Genomic DNA, 21,055 nt, shown 5'->3' on the forward strand with positions numbered 1-21,055 from the left:
GGTACTGGATCTATGGGGAAAAAATCACTACAGTACACACACAGCGATTCTCAACAGGGCAACAGAGTATCAACCTCTTATTGCTGCGCCCTGTGATAGAATCACTAACCAATTAATATTTAACAGGAAATATCATATACAACTGAGAGAAGAGGAACATGACCGGTCGACCGTGAATGAGCTACGTATATATACAGATGGATCCAAAACAGGGTCTGGCTCAGGCGCTGGCATATTCTCTCTTGATCTCAACATCAACATACACCTACCCTTGGGCACACAGAGCACGATCTTTCAATGTGAATGTGTCGCCTTAACCGAAGCAGCCAGAGCCGTGCAGCGGCTAGGGATTAATGACTTTTGCATTAAATTCGTATCCGACAGTGCATCCGTGCTGATGGCGCTCGGAAACAAAAAAACCAACAGCAAACTAATACTGGAGTGTCATGAAGCACTGGAGGCTATAACCCGAACCAATAGGGTTACCTTACAGTGGATAAAGGGACACAGTGGATCTCTCGGCAATGATGCTGCGGACGAGCTTGCGAGAAGAGGCTCCGGAATGATGCCTGCTGGCCCGTATCCGCTCCTTCCTTTGCCCTTCTCGCTGGTGCGAACCTGGATCCGCCAGAGATCCGCTGAACTCCAGCAACAACGATGGTCGCATGGTGCGGCCTGCAGACAGTCCAAAGTGGCTCTGCCAGCAGTAAACCCGCAACTGACAAAGCGACTACTTAACTTAAATAGAACCAACCTTAAAATAATGATAGGGACAATAACGGGTCATTGCCTCCTAAATAAACATCTTTTTATCCTAGGCGCGACAGACAGCCCCCTGTGCAGAGGCTGTTTCAGCGCAGAAGAAACAGTCACCCACGTAGTCCTGGAATGCGAGGCTGTGGCTAATCAACGTGAAAAAATCCTCGGAACGGTGAGGTCGCTCCGGGAAGCCTGTGAAGTGCCCAGGAGACTTCTGTGCTTCTGGAAGGAGCTAGGCTGGCTAAATTAGCCAGGACTCGTACGCACAACGGACCAACCACGAGTCTAATTGCGGAAAAAGGAGTCCTTCTACCCTAACCCTAACCCTAACCCTATATGTTTGTATGTAAAATTCATATCAATTATATTAGAACATAAGCAAGCAAGGTAAAAAATTAAACGAGCAACCACAAAATAAAAAACAAAAAATAATATTATTATTTAACTAAATAGAAACTTAAACTTTATTAAGAGCATGATAAACAAAGTTACGGTAAGTTTGAAGAAAGTTGTAAATAAATCAATATTTTCATCAATGTTAGTAATCTAGTTGTAAAAGTGAGATAGCCTATTCAGTGGACCATTAAAAGTAGGTAGCAGATAAGCGAGCCGTAGGCACGTATAGAAGCCTTCTAGTTCTAGTAACTCTAGGATATCAAGCAATGAAAAAAATACTATAATTAAAAACTTGGATTGGAAAAAATGTCTTCATACGATACAAACATTAACAAGTCTGCCATTTTACACAAGAATGGTTAGAAAACTAAATTAATAGTTATAATGCTGAATTATATAAATTTAGTATTTACAAATACTAAATTGTCGTACTACTAACAGTCGGACCATCGGCTATAAGTGGCGTGGCTTAATTAAAAGGTGCGCGGTCCAATCTGCGAACTAAAATGGTTTATTAATACTTCTACTAATTAATTTGACCTTAATACAAAAATAAGACTGAGTAATTTATATATTTTGTGAAATATATTTTTACCGTTAGACTACATAAACATTATATGTATTAATGCGTAAAATAGACGGATATTTTTTCTGATTTTTGGTAATTTTTATATTCCAAGGGCAATATTTTTTAATGGTTTTACGGCTATTATTATTAAAACTATATTAAGAGCTAACATCATGAGCAATTTAAGCCAAATGAACAATAGATTTCAAATCTTAAATAGAATATTGTAAGTACTTTATTATCTAACTGACTTCATCTGTACAAAATAGGATTTAAAATATGCATGTTTCTATTACAAAAGGTACTAGAGCGTTATTTTTCTCGGCGCTCCCAAAGTTGTTCGTTAGAGATCTTCTCGGGCCAGTAGATACCCACAATACAGCGGTTAACCCAGAACTGGAGTCGGTGTAAGATGTCGTCGTGTAGTATTATAGACAAATTTATTAATAAACCAAAGTGCTGCAAGCATCAAAAATCATGTTGGCATTTACACGTATGAATAAGGATTTTATAGTGGTTTATCGAATAAAACAATAGCCGAAAACTGAGGGTATAAAGGGGGAATTAATTTGCATGCGCCTACAAATTTATCCTTTGAATTTTCATAAAACAGTGAAGCATCAAATATTCCGTGCAAACGAGGCGTTGTAAAATATGCAGGCGCCCGGAACGGATACTTTATGCACGAAATTCAACGAGAAAATATAGATAAAACAGAAACGTAAATTGTATAAGAATATAATCTATGTTTTCTATTGATTTTGGAATTTTAGTAATTGTTAATATGAGCCGATTATTATTTAATATTTTTTAAAGATAGATAACATAGTATACGATATCTATTTATTAAATATTTTCAGCTGCCGTACTATTACATTTATTATCAATTATGCAACCTCCCACACTAATAAGATCTATTGAAAATAATGACAAACTATCAGCGTAAAAACACTGCCTATAATGCAACGCCTCTGTTTCCTGGAATATAACCATAACCATCTGGTTATCTGGGTAGATATTCACAAAAATAATAAAAAATAAATGCCCTTACAATGTGGGTGTGTAAACAACAAATTTATTCCATAGACACGACTATATTAAATACACAAAATACGTCTCTGCAAACTACATTAAAAAAAATTGCATCCGTTATAACATTTCGTAATTCAGGGTTTCGGTACTTATAAAGCACAGGTTACAAACTTTCAATAGTAATCATTAATCGATTCATTGTTGAATTTGATTGTTTGGTCTCGTAGGTTAATAATTTTAGCTGATATAATGTTTTTTAGTTTTCCGAAATAACTAAAAACAATATTTTTCCATTCAGTTAGATAAATCTTATCATGGTAATTGAAAAGGGGTCGCCATCACACGATGGATTTTTCTGTAAAATAATAGAACTTATACTTTATTTAAAATAATTTTGTTAGTACAACCTTCACGACCTTAAACTATTCCAAATAAAAGCTTAGTAGAAAAGGGGACGTAGTAACAATTTAGTGCAAACAGTAAGTGACAAATACAAACGTTCTATAGTTACGAGGGCGAGGTAAACGCTCGTAAAACTTAACATTTACCACCGGAATGTTAATAGTATTGTCGGATAGTTAAGAAACATGCGCGGAGTATCCATATTTTAAAAATCGTACATATATTTTGAAATTAAATAGAGAGGCCAATTGTTGCGACAAAGTACTTGACAGAAAGGAGAACTTCAATTAAAAATGTGTATTAACTGACTTAAATTGTTTTGTTTTATTTTTAACTGACCTCAGAAAAACACAATTCATCTTGAATTTCTTGGTAAATGTAAATGTGTAAAGTGACAGCGGTCACTTTAATTACAGTGAGCTCACTGAAAATCATTGTTGGTGGTAATAGCAACTAAAAGCTAATTTAGGCTCATATTTGGTTATAGTAATTGTGTTTCTCAACCAAATAAAAAACTAATAAAGGCTTAAGTAATTTATTGTTTTATGACAGTACAAACGTTCATGTAAGTTGATAAAAAAACATGATATGGAAGCCTATCCGAATGTCGTTTCTCATTAAAAAATTACATTACTGACGGGATTAGAAATAGTTTTGCTTCAGAGTGTTGCTTTATAAAAAATATGCAAATCATAAATCTATTCTTGACGACTAGATTTAGAAAGTAATCAATAGAAGATGATCTATCACACGTCCCTCTGGAAAAGAAAGCAAAAAGGTAAGGCGGTCAGGATGCAATATACCGCCGCGTCAAAATGACATTGACATTGACACCCATCAAAAATGACATAAGGTCATATAATCAGCACCCAAAATTTATTTTATACATATATTTAAAAATTAAATATTCATTTCATTATACGGGTTATATTCTGAGAAAATTACGCACATTATTTCGGGTTAAGTAAACATATTCCTTAATAAAACATAGTTAGATAACAGGTAGGCTATCGTAAGGGTAAAGTGCTTTAGAAATAATTTTAAGCCGACATTAGGGTCACAATGTTGCCGCTAGCCTCTGAACCTACTTAAAACTTGCTCCCATTCTCATTGTACATAAAACTGTTGTTTTTGTAAGGATCATGGATCTGTTACAACATACATACAACTTCCATCGCGTACGAAATTCCAACATATATGCTATAACCGAAGAAACACACATTATTTTTGTTTAACGTATTTTTAGGATTATCCAAAATTCAACTTGTAACAATCGATATCTGAAAACCTTTACTTAGTGCAATAAAACGTACATTCTAATCAATGAAAATAATGAAGTGTTGTACAAAATCTGGCGTGAATATTTTTTCTCTTTAAATTTATCGGGTGGGTCAAGATGAACCTTCAAATTTCACTCCCCTCGTCAAGGGCTTTTTTGCGACATGGATACTTAAAAGTTAAAAAGAATTCTAATCTAACTGATGCTGTAGATCAATGTGCCCAATATTGATCCAAGTTACATAGATGAATTGTGTATAAGATAAAATAAGTGTTAATCGAATTACAATTGTTTAACGTTTTACATTGAAAAAATATTTTTGTTTTCATAATTATTTATTCTTTTATAAGCATGAAAAATAAATAATGCAAAGTCTGCAAAGTTACAGAAACAAGTAATTGTTTGTCAAAGTGAACCCATTAAATAAAGTAAAAGCTTTTCTTCTGCTTACAATAATGAAATTCTTTAGTCGTATAATACTTTAATTTAATTTCAATTAGGTAAATTCCATATTTTATGGAACAAAGTTAATTGAAAATTCTATTATTCTCACAAAGAACCCACACTAGTCGCTTAACTATTTCCTTCGACCATTTCTTATTTAACACAAGTATAGGTTTATCTATTTCTTATTTTAGTAATAATTAATTTTGCATGCTGTATTTGCTTATAACGTACTTTATACTTTTGTTAGTACAAGAAGCATTTCAGCAATGTTACCAAGTATTACTTGTTAGTTGACTTACAAATAGAGTTTTTAAGTTATCTAACGTTTCGTTTAACTTACTTAACTTCTACGATTTCTTTCAAGTTTTATCAACTCTGGCAGTCTATCGTTTCATTGTACAATATGCTTGACTAGGTGATAGTAATATTGTAAAAGTTGTAGAATTGGAATATGAATTTGTAAAGAATTAAGAATTAATAATTATTTGTGGTTTTACACAACAAATAGACCTAACTTAGTAACCATAGCTGGTACTGGCTGGATATATAGTATCGTAGAGGTGCTACGGAAGCGTAGCGTTATTGCTTAGATTCCATAGTCGCAGCACGTACACATCATATTTGCTATAAAAACTTATACTTAGTTGTATGACTCCAATATTATTCAAAACATTTATTACTTTTATTTTAAGTAACAACTAATAACTAAAGTCAGGAAATTATCATTACATATTTTTATAATTACTTAACGAAAGTATGAAATCAATTTTGATTGATTGGCAGACCCTTGTTGTATATACTTCTAGTATTTTTTAAAGTTTAATTAATTTTGTAAATGATATACTATGTAACTCACAGTCATAAATAGGAATAAAATTACATAGAGCGAAAAAAATAATTCCATCCGGCCCTGTCTCCATAATTTCCCCTGATACCAATGCAAATAATAGCAGACGCCTTCATTTTATCTTCAATAGCTCTACTTTGAGTAACCCGATATCTATACTATATCTGAAGAGCTCTTGAAAAAAAATTGATAACTGCTTCTGGTACAATTCTTATTCTGTGTCGTTTATCTACTGTAAAATATAAATACATATCAACTACAAACAAGTTATGTAATATATTTAAATACAAATGTAACTAAAAATATTATACTTTTTTTTAAATATTTGGCACCTAACACAAATGTAACAAACATATTAAAAGCTTCTTAAAGAACCTGTCTTGGGCTAAGCCTTCCAATGGCCGCGAACTCTGCTCACCTATTCGTTCACCTCTATCAACCTGCTTGGACCTGTTGTTTTTAATGAATTGGTTCTTATGTTGTTTAATTCAACATTGAAGCAAATGAGACAAAAACGGGACCTTTTGTTTCTTTGATATTGAGTATTTAGGTTAAAATCTTTATATATTCAGGGAAATCTAAACCTTTTCGTCTAGTATAGGTATAAGTATTTATATAAACTTTCACGTAAATTTATTTTAGCTGCAGATTAGATTTGATATATCTAACACGCCGTCATTGTGCTTTGCACATAATAAAATTATATTTTCGCAACCAAACAAGAAATTTGAAATTACCACTTAATGCAAATGCTTTTAGTTGCGCGAGCTAAAGTATCCATTTTCTTTTTTAGTTTATCTTTTTCCTTAAATCTTTTTCCCAGTTATATGTAACATAACTAGATATACGAGTATATTTAAAACATTATGTGAGTAACCGTTATTATAATTGTATGAGATTTAATATAAAAAGATTTAATATTTAAGATTAAAATTTAATATAAAAAACCTTCAATGGATTGAATATTGAAAAATAAACTTTTCTTTTGACGTCGCGTTTAGTAATAACATCAATTAATAATATGAATATTGTGGCAAACACGCTTTTTAATATCACCTGAATTTCAGGCATTTCCCGACCACAGTGACACATTATAGATGCAAATTCACAACTGTATTGTCAATATTCTGATATAAACCAAAGCACGATATCGACTAAGTTACATACTCAACGCGTTTAAATTTTACAGTTTATTTATAGGAAGATATTACTTCCAATGAATTTCCGTTGTATTCACCTAGGTATGTAGGTATGGTAGCCGCTGATTATAAATCTAAGCAAAAAATCCTTAGATATATGAAGCTATAGTTTTGTGATCCAGACTGATTTGTTTTTTAAATGACATTCTGATAAGGTGGGAGCTTGTAGTTTATTGTTTATGGAAATGTTTTCGAAACTTCAGACTATGGATTATCAGATTGAACCTCTACTCTATTTTTGAGTCTCTATACAAAAACATCCCACCATCTCGAAATATAAGATTATGAGTGAAAGAATGAATGAAACGTTTATCAGTTTTATATAGTATAAAAATCTTATTATAATAAACTTCCTTTTTAAATATTGCCAAAACATTATTCAAACTTAAATTAATTTGCGAAATTAGGATATTTTAAAATAATACGAATCAAAGAATACGTGAAGGTTTAGGATATACCAAAAGTTAGAGATAATATGCTACCTTAGATATCTTCACAGAAGTGAAGTTACAGCCTTGTACTATCGTTAAACAAACTCATCATAGGCTTCCAGATAATTATTCAAGAAGGGACATCAAGATAGACCGCTGCTGGCAAAATTATTACTTTACATAATGTTCTCTACAAACCGTTCTATTGTTTAAGATGTCTTCATTAATGTAATAATTTTTGGTTTTAATCGTCTTGTATTTTAATTATATTTCTAGTTTGAACCTTAATTTGGTTCTTATAATATATATGTGCTCATGTATAAATAAAATAAAAAATATTAAAATTAGTAATATCCCATGTCAAGTACCGTGAAAGTTCATTTCCTATGACGTAATATATAAATGTGTACACCTACTCTATAGTTTATGTCATATTTATATCCTCTACATATTTCACGTATGGCAAAAAGCTATAGTTGTAGCTTGCAAAATATCATCATAAATTTCTTCGTCATTGGCACGAGTAAATTCGATGACGGTGTGAATACAACTATCTAATAATAGGTCAAAACTTAAAAGCAATGACGCCAATCAAACTTAAATAAGGATCTATAATAGTGTTATAGCAATATATGTAGGTTTGATAGTACAACGTAGTATATTAATGCAGATAAAGAATATCGTATAAAAAAGCTGTAGTATCGTAAATCAGCGCGCCGGGAATTGAAATGTTATCCACAGAGAACATCACGTATTTATTTATTATGTTGGAAAAAGTAAGTTACGTTGCAAGACTATTCTTTTCGGTAAGATGTTTCAAATTACGTCTGAGTTTGACCATGAGAATAAATAAAAAAGTTTAAGTGAAACAATTAAATACTAATATTAGTAAAAACACTAGTCCAATCATAATGCATTTTCAAATTCGTAAAATTAACCTAATAAAAAATATATTAAATATATATATAAGTAAACACCGAACATATTAAGAACAATGCAGTTTTCAGTCAACCAGTTAAAGTTCTTAGTCCCAAAAAGGATATAAATAGGTTTATATATATAGTAGACCGAGGCGAATCGGATCACTTTTTCTTTGAGGTTGAGTAAATCATACTAAAGTGCTATATAATGTTATTTTTATTGATAAAATCGTAAGAAGTAACAATTACCTATGAAATAAATATTTGAAAACTTAAATCATACATATATTCTCTTAATTAGCTATTAAAAACTAAAAAAAGGAAAATATCCGATTCGCCCCAACTCTCGGGGTGAATCGGATCGTGCACAAAATATAACAAAATTTTAAGGTATAGTGTTAAATAACTTTGGAATCAGTAAAAATATATAATAATAAGATCAATTTTAATTATTGGCGCATAATTCACATATATATTATGGTCCTTTTTTTCTGTTAGCTCGTGAACGGTACTGAAAAACTCTTAGCAGCTTTACGCAAGGTCAACTCTTTGTTCTGGACTTAATTTACAGCCTCTTTCATTTTTTCTTGACACCATTCTCCGGTGGTCATGAAATAAATATGAATCAATAACCTTAAACATTTAATAAATCAGTTTAAAAGTATCATCCAATTCGCCCCTAAGGATATGATCCGATTAGCCCCATAATTAAGACTTTTGAAATAAATATGTTAGACGTTAACCTCTAAGATTATACTTAAAAGCGAATTGGTTCTTCAATATTAACACCTTGCTTAGCAATATAAACCAAAGTAGTTAAATTTTAAGACAAATCCGTCATATGACACAAAGAAAACGTAAGTACGTAACCTTAGATGAGCGCCAAATTGCGACACACACAAAAAACCGAGTGGCTGACGAGCGGCATTGCCACTGATCCACAAGCGCGATCGAAATATTGCTTATGTCGGGAGGTGCTCAGTAAATGGAGAGACACAAAACGCCGGTTGAGTGCGTTCTATGTGAATGTGATATTTGAATTATCAACACATTTCTAATTTTGATCCGATTCGCCCTGTGATCCGATTCGCCTCGGTCTACCCTATTTAGGGTTGTAGACTGTAGTACGGCGTCTCGCGGGCGGCGCGACAGGCCGGGAGCTGTGTGCGCATGCGCGGGGCCCGGGTCTCGGGATGTGGGGGGCCGCGCAGCCTCCCGGTGCAGCACTCCGCTGCCGCCCGCTGCCCGCATCGATTCCTCCCGTGTTACGCGACACGAGCGAGCACGAACGCGCCCTCGACGCGCACGGCACGCGCGACGCGACGCCCCACGCGCTCCCCCGCAGGAAGCTTCCCAATCGCTCCCAGGTTGCAGGTTACCGCGCTTACGTAACTTACAGGTTTCAATGACATCGAACTTTCAGTTTTCATTGCATGAGCACTTTCATTATTCAAAGATCTCATATCATCTGGACGGCCTACCCATTAGCATGCTTTCGCGCGGTTTCAAAAACGAAAAGAAAACTAACTCGGCCTTACTTCCTCTTACGGTCATCTTTATTTAACGCAACCAGGTGTTTTATCAAATTTTCAGGGTGTCTTTTATGCTGATGCCACGTTTTGTATCTGCAGAAATGTTTCAATGTTTTTTCAACCTTTCATTTTAGAAGGTTTATATAAATTTGTGGCATTATTCATCTTATTATTTTACTCATTAAATCATCGATTTCTATCATTGTTTAATTTATTCATATACCCTAAAATTCAATTCATTGCAAACTACTATACATCACTTATCATTAATCATACTAAGCACTTTATAAATCATAATTTTATTACTAACCTTACATCTTCTTTATATTTTCTTATTATTTAAACTATAAAAACATTATAGTAGTTTAAAGTTCAGAACAAAGTCATTATTTTTTCGTTAAAACAATAAAACAAATATTAATTGAAGTCTTTTGTTCTTTTATATGATCTGTAAATAGCGCCACTGTCCGGCGCTCGTGATAATCCCATTGTTTGCTTAACATGCATGTACGTTACAGTTTTATTATAAAACATAACAAGAACTGAACTACAATTTGCTTTACTCAGAATAAAAAATAATTATTAATAAGAAGGTAATTCTTTAAAAATTCAAACAAATCTTTCTGAAGCAACAGATTACGTATTTTGATTTAAATGAAGACAATTATGTGTAACGAGAAGGTATTTGAAAAACCTAAGTCTGAATATTTTTATACATGCCTTATTTAATATCTCTGTCTCAATTATATATTTGAGGTATATTATTTGGACCGTATTTCCATACATAACTAAAACATTTATTAACATCATGGGAGCAATTGGTGAACCTCAATACATGTTGTAGTAATGGTAGCAGTCGCTTAGTTTCGGTAAAAGCGTGTGAGCATGTCGTCCGAAAAGGAGAAAATGGCTGCGTCTGAAACAAAATCACCTTCTAATAAAAGCAACTGTACCTCGCCGGGAAAAAAAGGTAATTAAAAATATATGGTCGTTAATAAACGTACACAGCCTGAAATATGGGTGAATATTTTGTCTTGTATATTTATTATTCACTACAGATTAGGACAAAATATTTGAAAATATTTGAGGCTTCGGTACTTTTGTAAATTAGGGGTAACTGAGAGAACATTGTGTATTTAAATATAAGGCGAAGATATAATGTATTATGGCTTAACTGTTAAACAGTACAATATAATTTCAAAAACTACAATTTTAATCTATAAAAAGAATAATTATTATTATCATCATCAAGTACTAGCAATTTGAATTAGTTGTATAAATGACCCGGGTGTTATATATACAAAATTATTTTATATTATACACTATATATAATTAATTTAACCACTAATTGACCAGTTACTTTTTATTTTAAATGTTGATTAAATATTTAATTAAGATCTAGAGATTTATGTTACCAAAGTCTTTGAAAAACCTTTAAACCGAGGAAAGAGGATTACGATTTAATAACAACGTAACTTTGGACTTATTTATACATTTCAGCTTCTGTAGATAAATTATATTAACGTTTCGTCTCAGAAATAAAGTTTTTATAAAGTTTATCTTATAAGATTTTTTTGCTTATCGTACCAAAATGTTTCCTTACATAATGCACATGGCACAGAAAAGATGATCTTGGTTACGAGATAAAGATATTATTCATGTTCAATATTATAAGCCAAATTATAAATAAATCATACATATTTTTATGAAATCTTTTGCGCAGCTGCCTTTAATTACCGTCAACGTTTAATTTGTTTTATAATCTTTGTTCAATATGAGGGAAAACTGAAAGTAAACCGAGTATTTGTCGCGACTTGATAGGTTTCTCGCCTTGACTCGGTAAAGCTATCCAATCCGTTTAGTAGACAATATTTTAATTGCATAAACACACATATTGAGTATAATGTTTACAATGTAATATCGTGACCATGACTTGACAAGTCTAATAATATTATTTATCAAAATCTTTATTTTGAGGCTGGAACGAAAATTGAACATCACTATAAATTTAATATTTATTACGAGGTGATATTTAATTTTTCGCAATTTTTATCACGATCTTTTTATGGTACACAGTAAATTTAAAAAATAAGAATGAATCGACAATTTAACAACTTTACTTCACTGAAAATTTGGTTTTGTAATATTTTCCGCTTTTCAGGCATAAATGAGAGCTTAAAAACATATTGTACTTATAATATTCAAAGAATGAAGCATTTCGAATTTTCTTCTTTTGATTAATTTCGCCTACTTAAAATCATTCCAAAAGTTACACATTTTCCTCTCATCGCTATCGCTCGCAAAGTTCCGAATTAGTATTCGCTTAAAAGTTTTAAAATTGAATCTGATCTGAAGTTCAACTAAACTTGGGTTAAGGTGAAATGTTAAATGCTTTAAAGAAGTTATCAGGAATCTTTAACTACTTGACTTTAAAAATAATTCACAATTTATTGAAAAAAAAAAATGTTTAATAAACAAAGTTTTATTTCGAGGTGAACAACATTAATTTACTTCTGTATACGGTATTTAAAAAATCATTTAAACGGTATTAAAATTTATAAGGTATCTTTAAATACTCAATTTTAGAAAATAGTTTATCTTTTTAATTCTGAGAAAATTGATTTCGCTCTGTAGGTAAAGCTAGCTCAAGAAAATTGCAGCGCTCAAAGCTAAACTCGAGCAGTGGAATTAATTTGATAAATCGGTTTTGAATAATCATTACTAATGAAAACACTTCGAATCATCTGCGAAGAGTTATTTTTTGTCGCTTACATTTTTATTACAAGGTGTATCTTACGATAAAGTATCGTATTAAATTACGCTGAAAAGCCGTTATTGTTTTAGAAGAGCGTGTTCATAATAGAAATATTGTTTGAAAAGTAACTTGGCTGACGTCAAATGGATTGTGTTTAACGACTGGAAAAAGAAAAGCCTAAGAGGAAAAACAAAGTGTATCACTGTTAAATAACTTAATGTATGTCTTTTGTCATCCTATCGTGCTTTTATTTTTCGCTTCGTTTTATCAATGTGATACAAAAAAGTCTTAAAAAAGCACACACAACGGTAGCAGTGACGAATGAAATGTTCATCAAAAGGAACTTGCCTCTTTGTGAATCAGGAACATTCTGACACGCTTTACTCTTTGAAAGGAAAAAAGTACTTCTAAGATAACTCACATAAAATGATAATCTTATAGAACGAATAAAGTTTTGTTAACGTTCATCTACTACACAAACTATGTATACAATCTGTATTTCTCATATTAAAGTAGATAATTAATATATATCCATACTCGATACATATCGAATGCCACAAACTTTAACTTTTTTACGCGTTTTAAAAAGAAACTAGGTTTGCTTAATAGTTTTTAATGCTAATAGACATGAAAAAGTCATATTTCTTAGCCTACAAAGTAATAATTTAAAAAAAATAGCTTTTATATTATTAGTAAACTGTGATACAACGGTAAACATTATTTTATTAGTTTCCTATAAATGATAACTAATATTTAAATCGAAGTCAGTGGGTGTTTGATTATATTTTCTTGTTTATTGTTGGTGGTTAACATATAGGGCTGTCAAAACATGTTTCTAATGTTGAAGTTTCAAAATATAGTACTAGACCAGTCAGTCAAGACAATTAATTCATAATAATTCCAAAAGTTTTCAAATTTTGATGTAAGGTCGGGAGTGGTATTAAAACAAACTATAAAATTTTGCAACCTGCTCTGCGGTCCGGAACATTGTTAAAAATAAGTTTTGGTCGTGAAAAAAATTCCAAAAGTTCTGCAAACTTGGGGAAGTTTTCGATATAATATTTCATATCACGTATAAAATTTGCAACCAACCTAAGTGTACGGAACATTTTTTGTTATTTATTTTATTTTCGATATATCTGTAAAATTTGCAGAACTTTTGGAACGTTTTCCTTCAGTTTAATAAAGAAAAACATTAATTTTTAATAACAAAAAATGTTCCGTACACTTAGGTTGGTTGCAAATTTTATACGTGATATGAAATATTATATCGAAAACTTCCCCAAGTTTGCAGAACTTTTGGAATTTTTTACCATACAGCAAAAATTAATTTAATTGCAATTTTAACAATGTTCCGGACTGCGGACAAGGTTGCAAAATGAGATTTATTGTCGTCCCAATGTACCATTCACTTGACCGAAGTTTGAAAACTTTTGTAATTATTATCAAATTTTCGATTTCGAATGTCTATAATGACTGGCCTATACACCATTATTACATTTTAATGTAGGAAACCATTAGCTGGCAGTTAGGTAAGCTCCAGTCAGGGGCTTAAGGTCTTATATGAATATTTAAGTACCGTCTGAGGTTTCAAGAAGTCATTTAATATTGAATGCGCCCGACCTTTGCTTTAGTCTATACAAAAATTGCTCACATAGCATATATATTTGTTCAACATTCTTCAATATGTGATTTTAAGATACATAAAGATTTATTAATAAAATCATTACAAAATTGTATTGTAACATTAGTTATTTTTTATTACAAGATTCTCAACTTATCGTATATACATGTACCTACTACTAACTCCTTACACACATGTGTCAAGGTTTAATTAATGATCTATTTTGGATAAAGTGAGACTTTAAAATGTTTCAAGTTTTTTGTAGGTTTATTGTATATATCGCTGGAACTAGAAATATTGTATTTGAGTCTAAAAACATCCAACCAAATCATTATAATAGTGCGATAAACCATCACCTAATAAACGATTTGGCGAGAGTTTTAGATTATTTACAAAACGTCGAATTGTAAGTTCGGTTAGAAAATTATTACTTCAAACTTAAATAATTAGCAACAACTGAGTGGGAATAGATACTTAAAATGTGAAAGGCATAAATGCCTTTGTTCCAATTTCGGGTATACGCCATAATATAAATCGATTTGATTTGAAAGGATATGTAACCCTTTGCGAGATAGCAATCCCGTTGAATTAAATATCGGACGTCCTCAACACCAAATCACCTCGACTGGACACCAAATATTTCCCTTTGAAAATTTTATTGTAACTTTCTCTACTTAGCCAATCGCTGTTGTTTATTAAATGAATAGTGAATATTACGACAATGTTTGCTTAAGCGCTAAGCTAAATTAAAGTAATGAATGCGTAAGGTTGATATCATATTAATATTATAGTTTATAAAAACACTTTCCGCGCTTTGCTCGTATGTGCCTGCATATGTGCTCCTTTCTTTAAAACCCATGAAGTTGCTCTATAATTTCGGTCCAGTATAAAAATAGGGCAAGAAAATAGAGTACGTTTTGGAATGTCGCCAAACATTTCCCCTGCAACGGATTTATGGACAAATCTAGTGGAAAGCGAAGCTGAAAGTCAACCCAATTAGTGGCCTCCTGGCTTCGACACGTACCAATGTTCAGTAGTTTTAACAAGAAACTTCTTTTTATTGTAGTATTAACAACTCAAAGACCTGACTTGTTAAGATGACGAAACGTAACGATTTTGTCGTCCTGTCAGCGAGCCGTGTTCAGTAATGTTACATTATTCGTTTGCAGACCACATTGTATCCAATATTTATTTTTTAAATCAAATTAACTCCTTAACAAGTTAAGAGGAAATACGAACTGCATTTTTACAGCTGGAAATCGTCCGCTGATTTTATACAATGTTAGTCAATATCACACAAATGGCGGATAAAATCAGTTGTAATGAAAAATTTTGCAGATGAGGAATTTTAATTTAAAACTGTGACATTTACGAAAATAAATAAATAAATCGTAGCATGTATTCAACGAGTCTAGAAAACTCAATTACGGATGGTTTGATTGTATGCAAATGTCAGAGTTTGACCTTTTCCAAACTCAAAATTCGTTTAGATTCGGCATAATTGTACCTAGAACTCGTTTACGATGCCAGTACAATTACACAGTATATACAATGCAATATACAATTATATTTAAACGTCAGATAATAATACTGATTATTAAATATATGTAAGGAAAATATGTTATGTTCCTCTTAAATCTTACTTAAAACAATTACTAAATATTATTTGAGAATAATCAAAAACAAACATAAATAGTCTATAAAAAGAAAAGATATCTATAATGTTGCTTTCGTTGACGAATTTCTCAACTATTTTAACTTTAGTAGAACAAGCCAATATTAATATTCAGCGCCAACACAGCTTAATTCACTCGCGCGCCAGTACTTGTGAGCTTACCAAATTTGCAAATATGATACGATTTAATAATGAGCTTAGCATGCACTACGTTCGTGAAAGCGTTTCATCCTTTTTTATTACGTACACTTCATTTACTTGCTACTTGTGACAGGAAAGTTTTTCCTCGTAACATTCCGAGCTCGCAATAACTCACAATTTATGTTGACTACTGTGAACGAAATATGTAGCTCGGCTAATGTGTACCATGGCAGTATTTACAAACTTGGCATAATGAAAAATGAACGTTAAACTAGCTACTGACGTATAAATGATAATTTTCTAACCTTCAAAAGGACGGGTTTTCTAACAGCAGATGATTATTTTTTTCACTATAGACACCTGTTTTTAACTAATTAAATTCATTCATGAGTTAGAGTAAGATGTTATTAAAACATTTGAGGCTATTTTGACTAAAATAGGAAGTTGATTTGTACCAATTTTGATTACAGAAGTTATTATAAGAAATAATTTTAATTCTACGAGTAATGTTGCAACTTTAAAGCAAAATCTGTATCTTCATTTAAAATATACCTTAAAGGCTATTGCTAAATGCACTGCACGCAGGCATTTTATAAAACTATTAATATGCAGTATCACTTGACTAGTTACAAAAGTTTACCGTCTCTGAGCATTCACTGAACAATAACAGTTGTTTTAACCATTTAATAAGTTCACAAAGGTTTTATACGGAGGCTAAAAGCTCACTGCCCTATGCTTCTCTAGATCAGCCGTTAACAAATCGGATATAACTTTCGAGGTAACGCGGCACAATGATATTATAATATAAACATTTCCTTGCTGATATTAATGGATGGCTGTGCATACAGCTGTAAATCTTTTTACTTTATCTTTTACCTTAAAAAATCTAATTATAACAAATAATTTTTATTATTATTAACTAACTATTAATTACTTAAGATGTCATGTGGAACATGGTGTAATGGTTGCACCTCCTTACAAACATTGTGTAACACAAAAAACTTGGCGATTTAAAAGAGTGGCGGAGAGTTTATTGCCAGTTCTTCTCGTCCGTTCTACGCCCTTGATTTGAGAACTAGCAGTAAATGTAAAATTAGAGGCAGTAATGGCAGTAAATGTAAAGAAATACATTTAATTGTATTTCTTTTTTGACGTTCATAGGTGTAGATTGTGTTATCTAAATGATTTTGACTTTTAAACGTACAATTTGTCCAGAATTACTTTTCGTTTGCTCTATATATTTTATTTGTTTTAATTTAACTTACTATTGAAAATTTATTAAAACATGTAGGAACTGGTTTTAATATTTACTACCTAAAGTTCACTTAAATTTCTCGTTCGCAGTCTCTACTACCAGTATATGCAATTACGAATATCCTCCCATCTACACTGTACTAATGGCTGTTGAGAGAGAATATTTGAGAAGTTTTCCCTATTTGATCATTTCGCAAAGTAATGAAACTAATTTGGTTCATAACTGTATTTTAACTTATATTAAATCCTTGGAGGACTTTCGAGGCACTAGGAAACTTAAATTTTCGTTTTTTGGTACGTCGTTTTGCCATGTATATCATTTATAATAATAAATAGGGGTTGATCGTAGAGGGTGAAAATTATTACTACTATATTAGATATAGAGGTATCTTAAAAAAAAGACATATATGTGATTCACCCATATTACCCAGAAACTGCGTTGATAATAAAAAAAATATAAGGCTTTTTAACGAAATAACCTAGTGGAGGACACCGAAGAGCTGGCAGCTACCTCGGGCAAAGAATTAGCTATTCAAAGGGGGAACGCTGCCAGTATCTTCGGAACCATGCCTAAACAGACTCCTTTCAATAATATGTTTTAGTTATTATAATATATTTTAAGGTTATTAAGTATTACTTTTATATTCTGTATTTAAATTAATTGTATAATGTTCTACCTCAGTCAAGTAAGCGCTTCATCCTACCGTGACCACTATCTGGACAAAGTTATTATTTACTGGTAATCGAATTCGACCTGAATTATACGGACCCTTTGTCTTAAAGGGATTACCAACAAAGGCGGGGAGTCTTCATAGAAAAATATGATTTATTAAGAATTTATTCCACTAACATGAAGAATTGAAATAATAAATTTTTATATTTAAGGAAAAAAATAAATGTATTTTAATATGTTTAATGTGTGAGGCAGTGTTCTAGAGATGGATTAAATTTAATCAGTCAACTGAAAGCCTTTTTGTTCTGACGTTGTATGAAATATTGAAATATATTTTCATATTTTCAGTCTGAATATTTACACGTTGGTAATAATATTGTTGGGTTCACGTTTCCACTCGTTAATCTCATCGGAGTAGAATTATCATAATATTTTCAACATATTAATATAATCGTACCGAGATATACAATGAGTTTCCACTTTAATTTAAAATAAGGAGATTTTCACAATGGATCATAATTTAGTGAGAGTTATGATTGCGTAGCGGTTTTCCTAAGCTAAGCGAAGGATTTAACTAATTTTAACTTAAGAGCAAATAAATGGAATTCCTAATTTATTACCAAATATGCCAAACCACCTCAAAACAGTATTTGCAATTTCCTCTCGGTCGAGTCATTACAATTTTCACAATACAGAATTGTTTGAAAAATTCGAACGAATCTCTTGATTGTTCTGCCAACTTTTATTCGTTCGCTTTTCGTTTTCGATGTGGATGTTAATTTTTTTTGTCACTTATTAATTAATTTAAATATGTAGTTGTAAGTATTTTGTTTGCTCATGCTATCAGCGTCTATTACGTGCGGCCTGAATAAATATAATTATATGAAGTATAAAAATGTAAGAACTTTCTTAGTGGTCAATGTTGCTATGCCACAATGACCAATGAATGATCTTTTAAGCAATTAATAGCATTTCACTGTCCTATTATCTGTAAATCTTTTTTTTTTAAACATAAACTTTGTACATTTTATGAGAAATAATTGTTATTGTACATAGGTAATGTACAATAACCTACTAACAACTTTTACCATATTATAGAATGTTTCAAAAATATACTAACAAAGCTTTCATTTAAAAGTTTTAATTAGGTATGGCGTTGGCACGAGAAAAATATTTGTTAAATATTCTATAAGGACTCGGCAGAACCACAAAGCTTAAGTTCACCAACGCATAAATCCAATTAACTGAGCGTTTAGGACTAGAAAATAATATTTAAGAAATATTTCTTTTGTTGAAAGGTTATCTCTTTAAATTCAACGCTTTATAAGTTAGATTTTTTATTTCTACTCACAGAATTAGTGGATACATGATCGTATTATATTAGTATAACTTTATATACTCGTTACTTCATTATAAAAGTTGAGCTTAAAATAGCTCCAAATAATGAAGGCCTCTTACGCTGAATCTTACGCTTATGTGAATAACATTTCTCCAGATTGCTTGTAATCCTAAGATTGATCGTGATTAATTGCTTTTCATCCAACATCGCAATGAATATATATTTTATACATGTCACCAAATATAGCAGATATTTGACATCCATAATTATAAGAATTAAACTCAACTCAGAGCTATTTATATACTTATGATTATTAGTTACTAGATGGTATTTGTATGTGTTTTAATGTTTATCTTTAACATCGATAGGTCTGGACTTATTTTCATTAAAATAAGAGAAATATGTTTTTGCTTAAATGCTTTCTGTTTAAATGCTTGAATCTGTAATTAGCTCTCATAATTGGTTCAATCTCGGGATTGCCTGCGAAAGAAATGCATGGCAATTCGAAACTAAGCTGAGTTCGAAATGGCTTAAAGTTTTGTCATAAATACGACCTACTTGTGTTGTGTAAGTAATAGTGGCCTGCTAAAGCCTCACCACCCCTGGGGGGAAAACTTTACAACTCCCAACTAGTTTTAACTCCATCTCGAATCGATCAAGATGGTCATGCTTCTCAGCTTCAATTTATCAACTAGAAAATCTTTCCACAGATTGATTTTATCTATTGAGGGGTTGTATTTATACCTCTATATGATTCTTTCTGTACAAAAAAAATATTATAAAAAATTACTGGTGACCGTGTTATAGTTACTCATATCCTATGGGAAAAGTTACCCCTATAACTTTTCCCATTGGATAATCTGAAACGCTGAAAAATGTTACGTATACATAACGTGTTATATATTTTAATAAGATTGTGTTAACTAATGAACGATATTCTTTTATACATTGTAAAAAGTTAAGTATATTATAATATTTAACTACAAAACCTTCCGTGCGTACATAAGGCGTATATGGCATTCGATGTCGGGCGAAACAATATATTCCAATTTTAAGTTTCATTGCTTCACTCCTTTAATTAGTAGCGAAACACTGAAATCTGCCCCGCCTAGTAGAGGGCTAACATACATTGATAATATGTAAACTAATTCAACTTTTGTAATTGTTTCAGGAGATACCGATGACCTGGCAAAAGAAAAAGATAAATGTTGCGACACAAATCTGTACCTTTACCAGGTAAGTAAAATTAGAATAAATCCTTACATACAACATACAAAAAACTGAACCTTCACAAGTTTAGCGGTTATTTTGCTTTAATAACACAACGAATTTTCTTCGTTATCTTTCTTTAAAGACAGTGAGATCAACCTTATTCTATCATCTAACCCGGGCCTACATTTTAATTGCTATATATACGTTAACTTGGTAAAACAGTGTATAGATTTAAACTGCGATGAGACTGTTAAATTTAATGTAATTATTCAAAAAGTCTATACTTTCGAATGTAGATTTAAAAATGTTCACGTTATCATCAAGTTCAATCTGACGACATCCAAATAACGTTTGCGACAGCCAATTTGAGGGGATTACGTACTAGACGAAATCGAAATAAATCGAGCGCTTTATTGAAAATCCATTTAGGATTACGTGCCTGCTACGTTCCATAGCTCTCATAGCACTCGTAGCTCAAGTAGCTGCTACTGACGCGCGACGTAGCTCTTCAATTTTACAAAGATGTCAAAATGATGTATTGCACCGGGGTCTATTTTTAGTTCAATTGAG

General features: G+C 31.6%; 1 protein-coding gene across 9 annotated transcripts in view; it reads left to right on the plus strand.

The window, feature by feature from the left end:
* LOC125052500 (solute carrier family 12 member 4) overlaps positions 1–21,055 on the plus strand; it is a 178,655-nt gene that overhangs the window by 145,224 nt on the left and 12,376 nt on the right. For 7 of the 9 annotated variants that reach the window (XM_047653392.1, XM_047653440.1, XM_047653406.1 and 4 more), the window contains one exon: positions 20,445–20,509. In XM_047653392.1, the coding sequence (XP_047509348.1) occupies positions 20,445–20,509 (65 nt within the window). Of the gene's footprint in view, positions 1–9,538; positions 9,680–10,656; positions 10,783–20,444; positions 20,510–21,055 lie in introns of those variants that run through there. The other 2 variants (XM_047653422.1, XM_047653431.1) reach the window with 2 other exon arrangements.

Source organism: Pieris napi, chromosome 1, assembly GCF_905475465.1.
Source record: "Pieris napi chromosome 1, ilPieNapi1.2, whole genome shotgun sequence".
In the NCBI taxonomy this organism is placed as follows: Eukaryota; Metazoa; Arthropoda; class Insecta; order Lepidoptera; family Pieridae; genus Pieris; species Pieris napi.